This window comes from Tigriopus californicus, chromosome 7 (assembly GCF_007210705.1).
Source record: "Tigriopus californicus strain San Diego chromosome 7, Tcal_SD_v2.1, whole genome shotgun sequence".
Taxonomy (NCBI): domain Eukaryota; kingdom Metazoa; phylum Arthropoda; class Copepoda; order Harpacticoida; family Harpacticidae; genus Tigriopus; species Tigriopus californicus.
Genome location: NC_081446.1, coordinates 6,799,613 through 6,818,295, shown reverse-complemented (window position 1 = coordinate 6,818,295; position 18,683 = coordinate 6,799,613). Strand labels below are relative to the sequence as shown.

At 39.5% G+C, this 18,683-nt stretch overlaps 1 protein-coding gene across 3 annotated transcripts; it reads right to left on the bottom strand.

Annotated features, from left to right (window-relative positions):
- Positions 1-1,899: 1,899 nt before the first annotated feature.
- Positions 1,900-13,840, bottom strand: LOC131884221 (sprouty-related, EVH1 domain-containing protein 2-like). 3 transcript variants are annotated; one of them, XM_059231925.1, is made up of 6 exons: positions 13,643-13,840; positions 5,077-5,263; positions 4,693-4,861; positions 3,836-3,886; positions 3,586-3,650; positions 1,900-3,417 (listed from the first exon to the last, which is right to left on the bottom strand). In XM_059231925.1, exons 1-6 carry the CDS (start codon positions 13,675-13,677, stop codon positions 2,293-2,295), a joined length of 1,632 nt encoding a protein of 543 aa, XP_059087908.1. In that variant the 5' UTR covers positions 13,678-13,840; the 3' UTR covers positions 1,900-2,292. The 3 variants fall into 3 exon arrangements, with proteins under 3 accessions (XP_059087908.1, XP_059087905.1, XP_059087906.1); XM_059231922.1 differs by lacking the exon at positions 13,643-13,840 and adding an exon at positions 8,092-8,958; XM_059231923.1 differs by lacking the exons at positions 3,836-3,886; positions 13,643-13,840 and adding an exon at positions 8,092-8,956.
- Positions 13,841-18,683: the final 4,843 nt, after the last annotated feature.

The window sequence follows — 18,683 nt, the reverse complement described above, 5'->3', positions numbered from 1 at the left end:
ACAGTTTATCAATGTCTTTTTGAGGAACTTGGGCATGAAGTAAATCAGAGAATCGATGCCTTTTCATTGGCTGCTCAGACATTTTTCACTTTAAAGGACAAAAAAGCAAAAAGAATCGCCCTTTCATTACCAAAGTAGATAACACTAGATCTGTGATTCTTTAGTGGTTGGTTTTACCAGGCGATTCAACTTAAAGGACCGGACATTTTTGCTCACCCACCCTATAGTTGGAGCCAAAAGTGCATATCAAAGCACTTGGCAATAGTCCTTTTCATTGAGGGGAGGAAGCGCCCTCTGCTTCGTACAGGTGCGGACAAACAAACGTAGAAACGAGAGAATGCGCTCAAGGGATTATTTAATGAACAATTTATTGTCCAATTTGTTGGAAAAGTACTGTGACACAATGAGTAAGCCATCAGCTCTTCTGAGAGACGTTTCAAATTCTTTAGGGGTAAAATTCCTAACAATTATGACATATAAATCATCATTTTACATGAGGTTGTATGCTGTATGATTGACAACCGCCAACACTTTGGCAATCATCAATTCAAACAAATAGTACTCGGAGAAGCACAGTTTTGCAAGTTTTTGGTGTCTAATCTTAAAAGTATTACCTTTTCTAGACTTACCATTGGCTTTTTTAGCATGATATAATGGAAAAAGATGATGATGAAAACTCGCTGACTTGGTGCAAGCACACCATATATAGCTCTCTATTTTTCACTATTTGGATATATAAAGTGTTTGCAATTTTAACCTTATAGGATTTGAAAGGTGTTTCAGAAGGATTAGTGGTGTATTTTTGGTGTTAGACTAGACAGAGAGACCTTTAACTAGAGGAGTGGACATCAGCGGAGCTAGGCCGATTTTTCTTTTTGTCACAACTCTTTGACGAAGTCATAAATGGAAACAGGCAGTAAGGTACTGGCATTTGAGACCAAATTGCACATCTTTTATTTTAGTCATAATTACCTTTTCTTAAAACTCTGGACTTTTTACTACATAACCCAAACAATTTCGATATTTTCATTAAAAGGAATAAAACTCGAATTTTTGTCGTAAGAACTATTTTTTTTCTTTTAAATGTCTTTTTCTTAATGTATGGTAGTATCCCTTGTGACTTTTGGGGCGCTAAAATGTTGTTTTCACAAAGTGACCTTGCTTCGCCGATTGTCATGTCCAATCCATAGATTCTATGTTCCAATCCTCTTGTTAAAGGTATCCATGGACTAGATCAGCAATAAGTAGCGTATAGCGTATTCTTGTATTTCTCCGTTTGTTTGTCCGCAACGAGAGGAGGGAGATGAGAATGAAAAGGACTCTCACGAAATTCTCACGAGGGGTACAAACTCCTTAGATTACTGGCTAACTAATCCGTTGTAGTATAGGCTAAGAGGATGTGCATCAAAATGACCAATTACGTCTTAAGTAGGTTAGTCAGGATTTGTGGTGCAGGTTAGTGTTCTACCACCATATGCACCCAATTTTCAAGGAAGCTTTCAAAGCTAGATCAGGCCGTAAAGCAGCGAGTCCACTAAGAACAGAACATAAATATGAATATCACGGATAAAGCTATGTCACAGCTGGCGCAAGTTTTGGCGAGGAGACGTAGTGTAGTGATTGGCGCAATGTCCTGTCATATGAGAGGTCCTTACTTCCATTCTCCTTTCCGACCTCTCTTCTGTCCAAAAATGTAGACGGACGAAATGAGGCTGGCTTCGTCCATCAACCACCTCACTGGCAAAACTTGGGGCTAAAACAATCGAATCTAGTCAAATTACATTTTCAGCAAATGGCTGCCTTGCTCGGTGCATTTCCGTTCCCACCTAACTTGAATTAGGCGGGAATAAGTATATACCAGTGTCCATCACGTGTTCTTCTCCAAATAAGGTCAACATATCAGGGCATTAATAAATATATTTTCTTCATCGTATAAGCTGTGTTTGAATTGATATTTCAAGATATTGGATCTAAGTAAGATTGATTTTTGTTTTCAAATGAACATGCAAGTAAAATTGACACAAGGATCTTTCGTTCACCGCCGTCAAAATCAAAAATATATACCAAAAAATACTCAGATGTTGCCTCCCAATATGAACAAAGGTTCCTAAAATCGTCTGTTGGACAATTTTGAAATTACTTTATAAGCACGTGATGCACGTGCATATTTTTATGGTTGAGTAAATAGATCTTGTTATTGCGTAAGGAAAATGAAACCATTGAAATGTGGAACATAATTCAAAGTGTTTCCTTCGGATTTAGATCGACCAGCAAGTTGAAAGGTCGTGTTGATTAACTTGGAGATACGGATGAATGCAGGGCAACCGGCTGATGCCTTCCCCCACACATCTTACACAAGGCCCCACAATGATAACACGCCATTAGCGGTAAATAGCAGCATAGACATGGCACAATAATGGAGAGTAAGCTCAACCCTATCCAGCGACGGGTCCGATGACCATCACGATTAGAGCATTCGCAAGGATGGACAAAGTCCCCCTCGCTGTCTGACAGGCAATGATAAAGCAGGCACTTGGCACACTGAAGGCAAGTTATTGTTTCGATACCTCGACGCAGACAATTTGGAGCGTAATGACAAGAGCCGGGAGGGTTTTCCTCTGAGCTGAAAGACTCGCGACAATGAGCACAGGTAAGCTTGTGCCGTTGTAAAAGGGCAGATGGCATTTCTTGACGAGATGAGGATCCGGCAGACCCTTTCTTGATCCGGTCCAGGCATGCTGGATCTGTCGATCGGAAGCCCATCGGAGAACCCCGAAAGCCACTGGAACTACCACCACTCTGGTTAGCTTTGAGAAAGGAAATTGATTCCCCAAGACCATCCTTGTCATCGTGCTGAAGCAATTGAGTAGGTATGCTAGAGGGATAATGTAAACCTTTCTTCGTATGAGAGACCGAATCATCACAACGCATGGGCTCCTGAGGGAAATTCGTATCACAGTTCTTTTGGCAATACTCCCCGGTAGTACTGCCAATGTGCTTGTTGGGTGGGAAAGCATCGACTAGCTTGGGATAGGAGTACTCATGGGTGGCTGCAGCCAAAGTCGAAGCTTGGAAATGCTGAGGAGGAAATTTTACATATGAATAATCCTTATCCCGTCTTGTTTCCTCATCATGGGAAGAAAGAAGATGCTTCCGTTCATGATGAAGTTGTTGCTGCTCTGCAGCGGAAGACCAACAATCAGGAGGCGACAACCCTTGATTTGAGGAAATAAATGATGCATCGTTCTTGATTCGAAGCCCTACACACCCTTCCGATGGAGGGGCGGGGCTTGATGCTGAGAGCGCATGAAGCGGAAGATGCTGATGCTGATTATGATATGAACTTGTTTCACTTAAAAAGGTCGAAGTCCGTTTTGCTGACACACCACTTGATTTGATGATAGGGAGGTCAAGTTGCTGAAATAGGATAGAATCGTGGAATTGAGGTAGAACATACATGGCATTGCAAACATGGTTCATTATTGTTGGTCTTTTTCTTGGTTTACTGTGGTTCCACACCAACGCCAATAATGGCGATCAATGAGTACAGGAAAGAGAAAAAAGGAGGAACATTACGATTCTTACCATAAAAACATCTTCGTCGCCGACATCTTTGTTGTATTGGTGAAGAGGTGACGTTTCGGTTAAACCTGCAACCAAATGTACATGTCATTTTTTCTGCTTCTATCCAATTCCAGATCAAATCATTTGAAATGGACGAGACTTTTGCGAAAGGCGCCCTTTACTCAAGCCTCTATTTTTTCTAGTTTATAGGCCCCTTTGAACACAGTGTACTTAAAGAATTTGTGGTGACAAACCATAAACAAGAATTTACCTTTTTTAGTGCCTTCTCGGTAATGCTTATGAGGGCAGGCTAAGGATTTTGCTATACTCACCAAATCCAAAGGAAAACCGAAAGAAAGAGAAGCACTTTATTCAAGTTTGCAATCGATTATCGTGATTAAGAGCGAGATAAGATGCTCTTCCAATTATGAGCAGGCCGCGAGCGGCAAGGACGCTGGATAAATTATTTGACTGTATTATTCTAAGAGTGGAGTAATGTTTCATAAGAACATTTAACAATTCTTCTAAGAATGATTCCACAGTTTCTCCTGAACGAAATGTTTCCCTTTATTCTTATTAGAAATACAAAAGTCCGCGGCCTAAGAGGTAACGCGAACAAGGCAAAAATCATCTCAGGTGTCGTGAGTTCAAACCCCGATGCCGGAAGTTAACCTCTGTGGGGGGGGGAGACGTGTCGTAGTGGTTTCCGTGTGCGAGAGTTTGATTATCTTCCCCATTTTTTCTGAAGGAAACTTTCAGACGCTAACCATAACCACCGAACCAATCTGTCATGTACGCGATACTGCCGGTCGTAAGAGATGGGCGATTTAATGCTCAACCCTTAAACCATGGCACCCACCAATTAAAAAAACTAAATTGCTGCTCATTCCTATGTGTGCTGAAGAAGCCTCACTCTGTGTCAGAATGCTGTTTTCTTTGCCAAAGTTTCCACTACAAAAACATTTGGAACCCGAATCTTCTTTGTCCATTTCCACTTCACATTATACTTACAATCAACAGGGTCAAATTGTTTAGGGCTGCCGCGAAAGCAACCAATTTTTGAAATCTTAAGTGATAAAATAGCTTCACCAAGAATTGTGTTACATACTTCTTAACTCTGTGACTCACCATCTAATAGGTCTTCGATAGCCATTTTGACCCCCTTGTCAAACGCTCTAGCGTCGGCTGCAGTTTGGAAGGTCAAGCCAAACTTTTTGTTTCCAGTCTTCCAATGATGAAAAGTTGGCATTACTTTGTTGTATTCAAAATCTTTCTTGATTGTGCAACTAAGAACGATCTGAAAGATAAATAATTGTTAATGAGTACATCAGTCAGCTATAACATGCTATTGGCTTTTTTTTGGACGCAGTCAAATACCTTCCAGGATTTTTAACTATAGCCGGCCTGACTATAACCTTTATTATCTTTTCACACTTCTTAGAAAATGAAAATAAGATAATTCCATTTCCCAATAGTTGTGGTTAGGTTCGTGGGTTTATGCTGAAAACTTACCGTTTGATCTGATATGCGCTTCCCGTGGATAAGGTATTCATGCTTGCAAGGTTGGTCATCTTCGTGATGAATTTTCCGCTTTCGCACGGAAACATTTGATAAGCCTCCGCCCCCCATTGGTACCCAGCCACCGGTTGAATCGTCTCTCATCATCACCTGGGCTCGAACTCGCACAACAGAGTTTCCACTAAAAAAATAATAATTTTGATTTACCAGTTTTAAAGATTTACAATCGGTGTTATAGAACTGTTTAAGATAACAAATGTAAATGAAAAAACTATAATTTAAAAAGTCACCGGATTAACACGAAATAAAGAATCACTTAAAAAATATGGAAGTCACAAAAGCTTTCATTCTTGAATTGTAAGGCTCTCTGTACAAAAGGCAGGTAGTCACGCTAAATCCTTCAGTTTCACGGAAAGCAGAGGGGGAAAATCAACTGGGGAATCATTTTCAAATATACTTTTATCTTCTCTTTTATGAAAACGGGTTTTCATGGGTCTCTTTTCACTCATCGACGCAAGGGAAAGCCTAAACTTGAACTCATAGCTCTCTTTTTTACCCTTGGGAGGACAGTAAGTGTCAACAATAGATGATGGAATTTTGTCATGCACAGATGAGACAAGCAAAAAATGGCAAATTTTGAACAGCTTCCTCCAGTCATCAATGTTTTTCAAAGCCCTCCATTGATGAAATATGGATTTTCATCCAAATGAGCAGTTACAGGTTTAATTACACCATAACTTGGTCTCTTTTTCAAGGTATGAGCAATCTTAAATGCCTTTTATAAAGGCCCCTCTCATATTTAGATTTAATAACAGAGGTAGCAACAGAAAAACTGACAGGAAAAAGAAAAGGAGGAGGAAAGCAATACTAATTTCAGGTTTTTTAACAAGGGACCCTCAAAGCAGAGATGCACAAGGTTGAGTTACATTGAGAGTTTATATGATTATTTATTGTAGTATTTCAAGGAAATAATGAGCAATGTCACTCAAGCAAATAGTCAATGGTTTTTCTCTGAAGAGTGTTTTTTTATATTTTAAGTATGAAATGCATCAATTCAAATCATATTTGGAAACTTGTTAGTTCATCTGATGGTTTACTCATAGAGGAAGCAACTCCTAGAGAGTGCGATGAGAGCTAGCAAGGCGGACTAGTTTTCAGAGCGAATTAATGTCAGCTGACTGGCTGGTAGGCTATAGTTTCTGATTGTAGAGGCGCTGCTTTCCATCAGCTAGAGTTGCACTGTCCATTGGTTACCGATTCAGATGCAGCAAAAAACACAACAAACTCGATTTTTACTCCTCTGTTACTTATTCTATGGTTTACTCAGTAAAGTGGTGACTTTGTGACCATTTCTAGACAAGCACAAAATGGCACAGATTTAGGCACCTTTTAAGCTCATCTTGATGTAGTAAAAGTATCAATGCTTAAAAAGGCCAACTAACTCTCTGACCAATTATGTGGACCTATCATCGTGCTGAATTTCTCTCTATCAAATTACTCATTATTTTGTCATCGCAAAAGATTTACTGGCAAAAAAATAAGACCTTGCGTCAGAATGATAGAATGAAATGTTTTTCAGAGTATTATGCTTTTATAAAGGTTGGTATCTGGTATGGTATCAGCAAGGGTTTTGTCAAAAAACTCATGCTTGTATGTGATTAGACCATTCCCTTGGTTATATAAAGATCAGAGGGGATGCTGTTTAAGTAGAGGGCTTGTCACGTTTAACATATAGCATTTTTGGTATTTTTCTTTTCCCCTTGATTTTCTCAACCTTCTTAGACAGACAACAGAGTTTTCACTTTTACACATACATTCCTACGACTCAATTCGAATGCTTTACTTGTAGGTGGTTCAGTCTGGACTTGGACAAGTTCACTCAACAAAAACGGTTGGAAGAACTTCAGACTAGTGAAACCAACTTCTTTATATATCACCATTCACTTTGATAAATACTGTAAGATACATTTGTTATTAAGATGAAAGATAGTTGTGGATATTAAACTGTCAACTGTGTCACGCCATGTTATGAATTTTGATTTTTTTGTCGTTATTAGACTCTATCAACATATGTATGTAGAATAAGGTTTGTTAAGTGTAAGGAAAAGCAATAAAAACTGATGCATGGCACCCTGATTCTTACTGTTGAGCATACCCAAACATTACAACCAACTTGCACCAAGACCTAACAAAATATTCAATGATCCGGTGCGTTGTGTTACAAAATGTAAAAGGATGTCATTTTGGGGGCAGTTCCGACACCGTACTACAAAACCTCACCTGGCTCAATATGACAGTACTACTTGCTCGTATAAGCCGGTAAATTGAATCCATCACAAACAAACCAAGACACCTAATGTGACTGATGACTACTACAAAATGCGTTGACAAAGTAAGATTGGTTATTATATGAACTATAATCACAACCAAAGGCACTTGTTAATTATCAAAGAAAACCACTGGGCTAAAGTGGCATTAACAGGTGCCTCATCCCGATAAATCAAATTAATAAATCTAAAAAAAAATAAACCCAATAAATGAAGTCCTGGCCATGGGCAAAAAAGTTATTATTTTTTGTTAGCCTTGTGCAAATAGTGCCTCTTATTATTCATAAGACGTCAGGCATTTTTTTTACTCTTGTCATAACATTTAACACAAAATGAAGTAACGGTCATCATAGCAGTTGTCCTTGTTCAACATCAAATCTGTTTCAAAGGAAGAGGACCCATGTCCTTTCGATTGAATTTGAATGAGTCAAAACAAGTTATCAGCCCTCTGCATACCCCTTTACATATATTACAACGATTATTAATTCTAGATAAGCTAGCTCATAAAAACTAATCAAATGGATCTTGATGGGCAGAATGCAAAATCCATCAATGGCAGTTTAACGATCTACGGCCAAGCATAACGTTAATTTGAGCTAAAATGTGTACATGATGCCATTTATTGGGTTTCAAAGGCATATTTGTTTAGGTTGTGTTTCAGCTTGAAACCTCTCTGGCTTACTCGGGATAAATGGAATTGAGTGACGTGGTGGCGTTGGTGTTGGTGTTGGTGGTCAGTACGATTGCACTTTTGCCCTTGGTCACCCCGACAAGTTCCTCTCCAGTGTCATTAGGGATAACAACAACGACATCCTCATCCTCATGGAGAGGCCTCAATGAATTTGAGGGAGGCTTCACACGAGGGGGAGGGCCAGACGTCGGCATAGGCTGGGAGAAAACAGGCAACTTGGCAGAATTGGCGGAGGACATCCTCCTCTACCTCCTGCTGGTCCTCGTTCTCGTTCACGTTCTTGTCGTTGTTGTTGTCGCCGTCGTCGTCGTCGTTGCGTCCGTTTAGCTCGTCTCTTTCATTCAATAACAAGGAAAAATCAAAATGGCTTAGGAGCGCAGGTTGGATAAATAAGCCAATGTCCAGATCATCACCGACACCACTTGTGAGGCCAGTCACTTCCTCAACTCCCAGCATAAAATTTCGGGGAATGTCCCACATCATAAAATTAAAAGCACAATCACTCTACTACTCTTTAGGAGCCATAAGTCCAAATTCTGGACAATCAGAGGAGGTAAAGACACACATCATGAAGCCACTAGACAGAGTTTACATCTTCACACTAGTGTAAACAGCTGAAGCTAGAGCGGCGTCTCCCAATTGCAGTAAGATAAAACAAGCTGGCGTGTTTTCCCAGATTCATTCTGGAGCTATCGAAGCAGACCTAGGAGGGCTTAAGCAGCAGCTGGCTTTGAATGAAGCGAGTAACCCAACTTGCCATGGGCACCACACCACCTGCCATATCACCTACACACCGTCCTTCCAATCCATCGGCAGCCCATCTACGTCCTCCACGGGTCTCAAAGACTATTTCACTAATAACACCACCGACTTCAACAGGCACTCACCTCTACATAGGGATGTGATGGAGATAATTCTTTGAAATTAGATAGAGGATCGTTCTGTCAAGGTTACACGACTATGACTGAAAAAAGTATCCCCAAAACATCGATCAAATGACACAAAAGCTTTTCTGTTATTTCTTTTGTGTTAACATCACAAACATAGTAAGTGACCATGTAACAACAGCCTTGTAGTTGTCGAAAAAAAGAGCACACATCTTAAATACGAGGGAAAATTGAAAGATTAAAGGATAGAATGGCAGATTTTATGTTTCATTCATGAATTCATCCCATAAAAGTTACTACCAGGGAGTATTAAAAGTAATTTCATCATAGCAAGATACACAAAAAAAGGCCATGGAGGAAGATATTTGTTACGATTTTTCTTTTGATACTAATAGCGAAGAAAAAAATGTGCATTAAATGTTTGTCCATTTTACAATAAACATTTTCCAGAGCCTTGTTATTCTACGTTCAAGCTTGGGCCAACCCGAGCCAGAGCTCTAGTCCATCACTACTAAACACTACATAGGTGCGCAATGCGGGGCGACGAGCAGGTACGTCCACAGAGTTCCATGGGTACGTCATTAACGACAAGTGATTAGAGAAAGTCAGCCGATCAAGTGAATGGATTCAATTCCAATTACCATATAGCAGTTGTTGTAGTTGGAAAAAAATCTAACACAATGCGTTTCAAACATGTACGAGATGTCAAAAACAAATGATAGTGGAGGTTTTGTGACCGCTATGTAAAAATTAGAGCTTTTGTGATAAAGAAGCAATTATTACCGTGGCAATTCTGAATAATATTATTGTTTACGATATTTGGCTGGCACGCCTTCGCTCATCAGCAACGACCCATCTTTAAAGGCCACATGTTACACCCGTTCCCATTTCTGGACTTAATTACAATGGGCCGCGTGAGGGATTTTGTCGCGGACCTCGCCAAAACGGGCATGAAAGCCAATGATATCAAAAAATTGGTCGACGCCGCCCATGGCCCTTCTGCCATGACCATTGGGCAAATATTTAAGATCGTGGCCTCTGTTAAGGCTGGTGAGGACACGGATGACAAAAGGCATCAAAACCCCCAGAAATGGGTGCGGACTCCGGAGCTTATCGCTGCTGTTAGCAAATATGTAGATGAGGATCGCCGTGTAACCACCAAGCAACTTGCCAGTGAGTTTGATCTCTGCCACGGAACGATTGAAAATATTCTCCACCTTGATCTTGGCCTTGTAAAGAAGTCGGCAAGATGGGTGCCCAAGCTCCTCTCTCAAGACCAGTGATAACCATGGATGAGTCTGCAGTGTCCTTCCACACACCTGAGACCAAGGAGCAGTCCAAGCAATGGCTAAAAAAGGCACACCAGGGCCGACAAAGGCCCGAGTCCACGCTTCACGGAAAAAGCAGATGGTCATTGCCTTTTTCGACTATAATGGCATGGTCTATGAAAACTGTGTCCCAGTGGGCACCGGAGTCGATTCCGCCTACATCATCGACGTCATGGGAAGGTTTTTGAAGGTTTTGAAGAAGAAACGACCAGAATTAGTGGAGAATGGGTGGTATTTGCATTGGGACAATGCGCCCGTTCACACCGCCAAGACCACGGTGGAGTACTTGGCCACCCAGAGCATCAAAGTGATCCCCCACCCCGTTTATTCCCCAGATCTTGCTCCAGCAGACTTCTTTTTGTTTCCGACTGTTAAAGGACATCTCTCCGGTGATCACATCAACGGCAATACCATCAAAACTGACAGGGAACGGGTGGTTGGTGCCATCCCCAAAGAGGACTTTGCCAAGACGTTCCAGAAGTGGGTGGAACGATGGAACAAGTGCATCCAACTCGAGGGGGATTATGTTGAGAATTGTTAAAATAAAAAAAATAAAAAATTTCCTAGTCAAATAGAGTGCCACAAATGAAGGACTATCATTTGTTTTTTGACATCACCTCGTAGTAGACGGACAAAATCGATCTTCGTTGGAACATGGATAGAATGCGTTCAGGAAGGTTGCGGTTTATTCAACGGAAGTGTTACGTTAAGATTTAACTAGGACTACCTCAGTACCTAGTGCTTAGATATTTCGAACCAGGCTGTCAGCTTTTTCATGATTAGGACAATGAAGCAGAAAATTCACAAATTTTTGAGAGGTTGTTGGAAGTTTTTAGGCTCGATAGTTCTTTGTTAATGGAATGAAATACAATTCCAAGTCATTTTTATGTGAATACGTGAAGGAAATTGTTCAACTAGCAGTGTTTTTTTTTAAATTAAAAAAAACACATTTTCATGCAATAACATTCACAAAACATGCTTTAAAGCTTTAGAAAGCAGGTTTTGAACTTATTTTTGCAATGTTAGAGTTTCCTTTTTTTTACGAGTGTTTTTTCAAAACCTAATAAAAATATATTGATTAATCAGATGGCTTGCCTTTAGGGTTTTTTAATATCATCATTGTTTTGAAAATTAGACAAGTGACCTCCCAATATACGGCGATGAGTCATCAAACAACTCTTGCTTAAAAGGACCCAGGATCTCAGTTTTAGTCTTGGTGGGTTTTAATATTGCATATCTACCTTTCCCAAATTACGGCCTTTCCAGGACTCAGGACGAGAGCTTGTCTCAAAACTCACTTTTCCAAATCTTTGGTAGTTCTTCGTTAACCCATTATCGAACTAGTTAGAAGCGAAAGACCGTTCAACCATGCTTCGAAACACTTCCCTCTTACTATCGGTCTACAGGGCTGCCACAAAGTACGCCGGCACTTAGAAATACAAATAGTTCTAAAACCATATGAGATACATTCATCAAACTTTTATATGATGGTCTTTGAACTGTCATCGACCTTTCTTTTTTGAAAAATTATACATTTGGCCTCCTTTTGCACGAACAATTTGACTGATACGTTTTGAAACTCCATTCACTGTGGCACGCTAGGCTGCAACAAAGTACGCCGGCAATTAGAAATACAAATAGTTCATAAAAAAGTTTGATGCATGCATCAAACTTTTTTATGGTGATGTTAGAACTGCCATTAGCCTTTCTTGTTTGTAAAATTATTCATTTGACCTCCTTTTGCCCGAACAATTTGACTAATACGTTTTGAAACTCCATTCACTGTGGCAAACACAGCGTTAATGGTGATATTTCCCAGGCAGCCTTTAATTCTCTTTCGAGTGCCTCCACATTTTTATATGATCTTTAGGAGCGCTTTTCCTCCAAAAGTTTGAGGCCAATCCAACTTGCCAATTTGAGCCACGGTGGATTTACAAGTACTGAAACTTATCGCCGGCGAACTTTATAGCAACTCTGTAATACACCTATTCTACGGAAGAGATAAACAAAATAATTCCATTCATTAAAAATGGAAACAACACAAATTCGAGATGAATTTAAACATTGTCATCATACTTTGGTATTTAAGATAAATAGTGTGTCAAAGCCATCATATGGAATGTTCTGAGTGAAAGCAATTTAAAGGCCACTCTTTGCAACTTCTGAACATCCTTCCCCGCCCTCAAAGAATTGCTTGATCATTGGAGTCTCAAACTTTCCTTACAAGAGATTATTCAAAGACCTAACACTATTTCAGTCAAATTCAGTTATCTATGAAATTTTCGCAAAAAGGAATGAAGGAGGTATGACCAGAAATGAATAAACGAGCCTGTACAATTCTATTGAAACCCTACGTAATATTCAAGCCCTGAAAAGCCTGTTTGTGAAGGCACGGACGGACAACTAGATTATAATGGGCCCATGTCTAGGGTTCTTTCGAGTTTGTAACCAACTGACCTTCTGGTCGCTCTGAGTGTAGCCCTGCTCATTTCTAGAACTCTAAATGATCTCATCATCACCAGAATCTTTTCACCCGAGAAAATACGGCATTTGTCTCCGTCAAAGCACCGAGCAATAAGTGAAAGCCAAAAGCCAACGATATCGGGAGAAAGAAGACTGATATAGTAGTCAAGGGACAGTGATGTCACTTTTTTCGGAGTTTTTAACTGTACTGAAATAATAATCTTTAACTTGAAGTTCAGATGAAAAATTTGAATTTTTACTCAACTGGATATCTGTATATACTATTTTATTCAGCAAGGGCTTAGTGTTGGCGGATATGGCCCGATCTGAATATAGAGCTGATCAGTGTTTAGACCAAGTCTCACTTAAAACCTGTCACAGGATGAATCCCACATATTCGGTAAAGTATACGAATATTAGAGAGGCACAAATTGAACAATGGAGGGGCCTGAGAAAAAAGAGAGGCCCTTTTTTGGTTTACCTAGTCTGTATTCTTCTAGATTTGATAATTTGAGAAAAGCGCTTTAAGTATCAAATTGGACGAAGTTCTCTTTGTCAAAAACCCAAAGTCATGGTCTGATAGCAGGTGCCACAACTTCCAGGTATCTAAGTCTTCGACTCTTATTTGATTTAGATAAATTGTTAAACAGAAGGGCGGTTAAGTAGCTTCTAACATAAGATAAATCGGTTCAGGTATTGGTTAACCGTTGATGTTTCATCAAGGGGCATGAATTTTTCAGTCATAATAGTTTAGTAGTCATGTCATTTTAGTGATGTTTTAGAAGATATCGATTCAGATTACAGAAAACGGTGATACAAAGTGAGAACTAAATAAGTCCTCAATATCGAGAGTTTTTTTCTTACTCGTATTTCCTGTTGTGGTATTTGGATGTCTTCATTTTCCTCGGACATGACGTATCGGTAGGGCTGCTCAAAGTTGAATAAGGTGGTGGAAGTAAAGGCGCCCCTGAATCCAGGCTGTGACTTCTTAACCGCCCAACAAGACCCAAGTCCTTGAAAGTGTGTGGATTGGAGAGAGGAGAGTCATTGTGTGAGGAATAACTGACGTCATTAGCAATTTCGTCCCAGATATCGTGATTATTGCTTTTGAACTTGTCGTCAAGTTGGGTCTTTGGGGAGGTCGCCCCTCCCACGCCGAAGACGCCTACATTTTCTGGATTTTGGAAGGTCGTGTTTGATCGCGAATGGGGCACTCCGAGCGGTGAAGTGAGTCCAAACGTCTTTCCGAGGCCCGTCAAGCCTGAATACGCCACACTTGACCTTCGGATTCTTCCTATCAGGAGGAGATTGTTTAGGTGCCAAATGTGATGAAAGAAGGCCACAAGCTTGGAGTTGACGGCCTCGAACAGCAGAACAAAGGGAGTGGTGACTTTTGGGCAATCGTGCAACCGTACGGACTACAATCAGGGAATTGGCATAGATTTGATAAGGAGTGAGGAACCGATGAACCATAGCCCAATTCGTATGGTTTTAACATCGCTCGACTCTGCACCATGAAACACTCGTCCAATAATCGCTTATCTGAAATATGATTGAAACTAAATTTTAAGATTTTTAAGTATGATTGATCATCAATACTCCCTGATCTTATATTTATATTTATGTAGTTTTTCTTTAAATAACATTTCTTACCGTGCCCAAAGTTTCGGATATTAATCCATTGAAGCACAACTCTAATAGAAAACGATCATGTAGCGCTGTATACCACATTAGCCCACATGCCTTGCAAAATCATTCACTAGGTTGCCGAAATTGTTCATCCATTCATCCAAATGAAGCGGCAATAACAAGTCGGTTAAAAATGTTCTGAGCCACAAATTGTTTCAAGATGGCACTTTCTCGTTAATGAGCTCTCTAGCAGACCCGCACTGGGTCGTAATCAATCATCAACACACATAATAGAACACTCAACTATCGTCACTTTTAATTGTATTTTTTGGATCCTCCAGCAAAATGCAAGCTTCTGCAGCAACGAGTTTGTACTTGGGCAGAAAAGGGAGAGGAAAGCGGAGGAGGAGAACAAGAAGAAGAACAAGAAGAAGGAGGAGATGGAGGAGGAGAAAGAAATAGAGGGAGGGATGGGGAAAAATAGGATGACTGAGGACCCTATGGAGATGCAATGAAGCTTCCAGCGCCTCCTTGGACCTTGAGGTTTGTGCTCTCTCTTTCTCTCTCTCTCTCTCTCTCTCTCTCTGAACCACCCACACGGTGGGAATGAGGGAGAAAGAGTGTGTGCGAAGAGCAACGCACCACACTTTAGTTCGAAATTGGGGCTCAAGCCTGCCTAAGAAAGAGCCTTGGTAGTACTTGCCTACTTGGAACAACTTTCGAATAGTGCCAAGATCTTCTTCAGACGGGAGCGAAAAGAGAAAGGGAAACTTCTACCCGACCCTGCCGTAAGGATGCATACAAGCGAACACTAGCCGACCAACTTGTGAGGCAGGATACAGTCCCCGCCTTTGTTCCACAGCTTTCATTCAACATCGTTAGCGAGTGGCTATGAATGACTCTCTTTTGGCGATGGCAACGGGATCACTCGGAGGTCCGCGAGTTGCTCGTTTATCGTAGTACTCTACGTACTTAACCCCTACGAGCCGTTTCCCCTCCACCTCCCCCACTTCTCCACTTAAACAGAGAAAAGTTAATCTTTAGGTCAAAAAGGAGGCCGAATCATACTTCCAAGAGAAATACATTGCACATGAACTGGTCAGTTGAACCGGTAAGGTCAGTTTTGGTTTCCAGAGCGAAGCGTGGATGGTGTACGTAGATGTGACTACAACATACTTTTGGTGCAAATGTGTGCAGATCAAACTCAAATTCAGCCGCTTTAATTGCTTTACAAATAATCTACGCGTAGATATGTATCCGTCCTTTGCGAGCCCTGTAGTCGTCAAGCAGAGGTTGGGAATTTTATTTTCAAGCTTTTCACAATACTCGTGTGCTGTTGATTCGAATTTTCAACTTACCGAATCCTACTGACCTGCATGATCACTTTACGCTAACAGTTACGGCTTTTATTATCTTCAATGGTCGAGTAGAGTTCATTCCTGACGGTTAGGTAAAATAAATGTGTCTATTGTGGAGCACCTATATCGTTCAATGAGGACACTCTGCATCCTGAACGCAACTTCCAGGTTCTGTTCTAAATCCGGAGACCCTTTTTCAAAGCTTTTACCTCGTTCAGTGTTTAGGGCTTACTTTTTACTCCCAAACTAAATGCCATTCTTTGGCATTCTTTAAACCAGCCAACATTCTTAGTCTTATTAGTGTGATTGTGAAAACCAACCTGACTTGAAATTTTGATTGACTTGTTTTTGTTTTTGATGTTAACAAATCAAGAACAATATTTCGTTTTAGTTAGTTGCCACTCAAAAAGGTATAATATGTAACTTGAACACAATTAACGACATATCAGACGAAAGGTATAGAATGACAAAATCTGATTGGAAAGAGGAGGTTCTACCAATAGGGACGGCTTATTTCATAATGAGACATCTCGCGGCAAGTAAGGAAAAGACAGCTATAGTTAACCCTCTGCTAACGTTTATTCTTGCGTCATTGTTAAGAAGGAGAATTAACAACCCTAGACAAAAATTGATATTAAAGCGTTAACACTGCTGTTTTCCAACTCTGCAAGCTTTATTCTGAACAAGTTAGTAAACAAGAAATTGCGGTAAATTTGAATGAGACATTCAGCAACATCAAAAATCCAAAAAGAACTGGATCATTGATACCATCAGATGAATAATTACAGAAGGATATTAATCGAGTTGTTTTCTATCCAATGATATCACATTAGTAATGTATGTTGGGAAACCATCAGCTAGCCTCAAAATATCTCCCTGATTATTCTCACAACAACCTAAGGCAATCTTTTTGATTGATAATAACTTATTACTTGGAAATTAGCTATTGCCTTTACTTTCCAAGCTTTCTGGTACCCTTCATTTAATTTTGATCATTTGATGCCATTACTCATATTGATGGTTCTATAGAGTGATAGGCTGCAACAACAATGCAATAAGGTTGTCTAATATTTATTGTTTGAACAACTCATACGTCAAGTTTGATGATAAAGAGTATGGGTTAAGAAGTTGGACTAGATTCCTTGGAAAAAAATCAATTCAGTTATTTGTGTGACGGCATTTAAAATCAATTCAGTTATTTGTGTGGCGGCATACTATCAACTGCTAAATCAGAACTCTCATCACTAGAGACACTGAAAATATTCAACTACTTCTGGTGAAATATAGAAATATTTTTTTTCTTTAAAAAAGGCAAAATATAAAGAAACAGGCCCAATAATTAAGAAAATGAAAATAGCAATTTAAATTGCTATTGTTTTTTAATCAATAGCAAGTGAATAATTTGAGACGCTGTACACTACTGGGTTTTTATGATCAATTTTCAATTGAGCCAAAACAGTGAATGAATTTGTCAACTATCTATAACTTATTGAATTTGAATAGCTAGTTGTGTTGAAAAGAACTGTACTAAATGGATCATTTTCTTTGCACTTTTACTTTGGTGCACTTGTGTCACAAAATCTCAAATTAGGTGTTGCAAACTTTACTAAAGCCAATATTGCAACTTCTAAAAATGCATCATTCTCTCAAAGGTCTCAATTTCAGATGCCACAGACTATTCACACTCTTTTATAAATTCTTTTGAAGACTAGTTAGAAAAAAAGTGATTTTCATATTTTGCACTTTATCTTGCTAAAAAACCTTAGCCAAGATTTGGATAAATGCAATGCTAAGTTGAACTACATGAACAGTCTTGTTCATTAACAAGTTAAGTTCAGGATTGCTTCAAAAAACTCACCACTGGAGACCGGACAGAATTTCCTAAGCAAAAGCAAACGTAACAAATAAATGACTTGTCGAAATATTAAAGTGCGACATATATACCAAGATGCATTATCAATGTTCTGGGTTACAAAAATTTGACAGAAAAATGTCCAATTTTAGGATTATTAGACACCAAAACTGTTACTTTTTCGGAAATTTGGTCATAACCACCTGAATGTTTAAGAATGCCCCAAAATGACAAGATATGTAAACTACACAAAAAAGTCTTTACTCATCACTCTTATTTTACAATCTCTCATACATAAACTCAAATCATTTATAAGAAGATTAATCACTTTTGTTCGTTTCTGTCTATTCATGACTTCAAAAGTTTTGAATGAAGCAAGAAAGTCAATGTTCTTCCTTACTAACACTCTTTTTCCTTTTTTGGCCTCTAGAGTTTGTTTGACTCCTACCTCGCAGTCCCTATACGCTATGGCTGCCAGCCTTATGACTTCTATTCATTCTTAATTTATATATTAATAACATTCCTGTCACATACGGGGTGGGCCAGTTAAATCTACGGCCACTTTGAAGCTACATAACTCGTGATTGGTTCGTCAAATGTGAAAATGATATTTTTCTGTCTATTCATGACTTCAAAAGTTTTGAATGAAGCAAGAAAGTCAATGTTCTTCCTTACTAACACTCTTTTTCCTTTTTTGGCCTCTAAAGTTTGTTTGACTCCTACATCGCAGTCCCTATACGCTATGGCTGCCAGCCTTATGACTTCTATTCATTCTTAATTTATATATTAATAACATTCCTGTCACATACGGGGTGGGCCAGTTAAATCTACGGCCACTTTGAAGCTACATAACTCGTGATTGGTTCGTCAAATGTGAAAATGATATTTTTAGGGAAGTAAACTACACCATTGTGAGTTTAGATATAAGAATGGCGACTCCAGCTCAATTCTTCCTCATAAAATCATAAGTAGAGCATCCAGTCTCAATTTGAAGCCACGCAGAAAAGGAAATTTTCGAGATTTCTGACCTTATGAAAATTTGCTTGAATCAGCTTTATTACTAGAT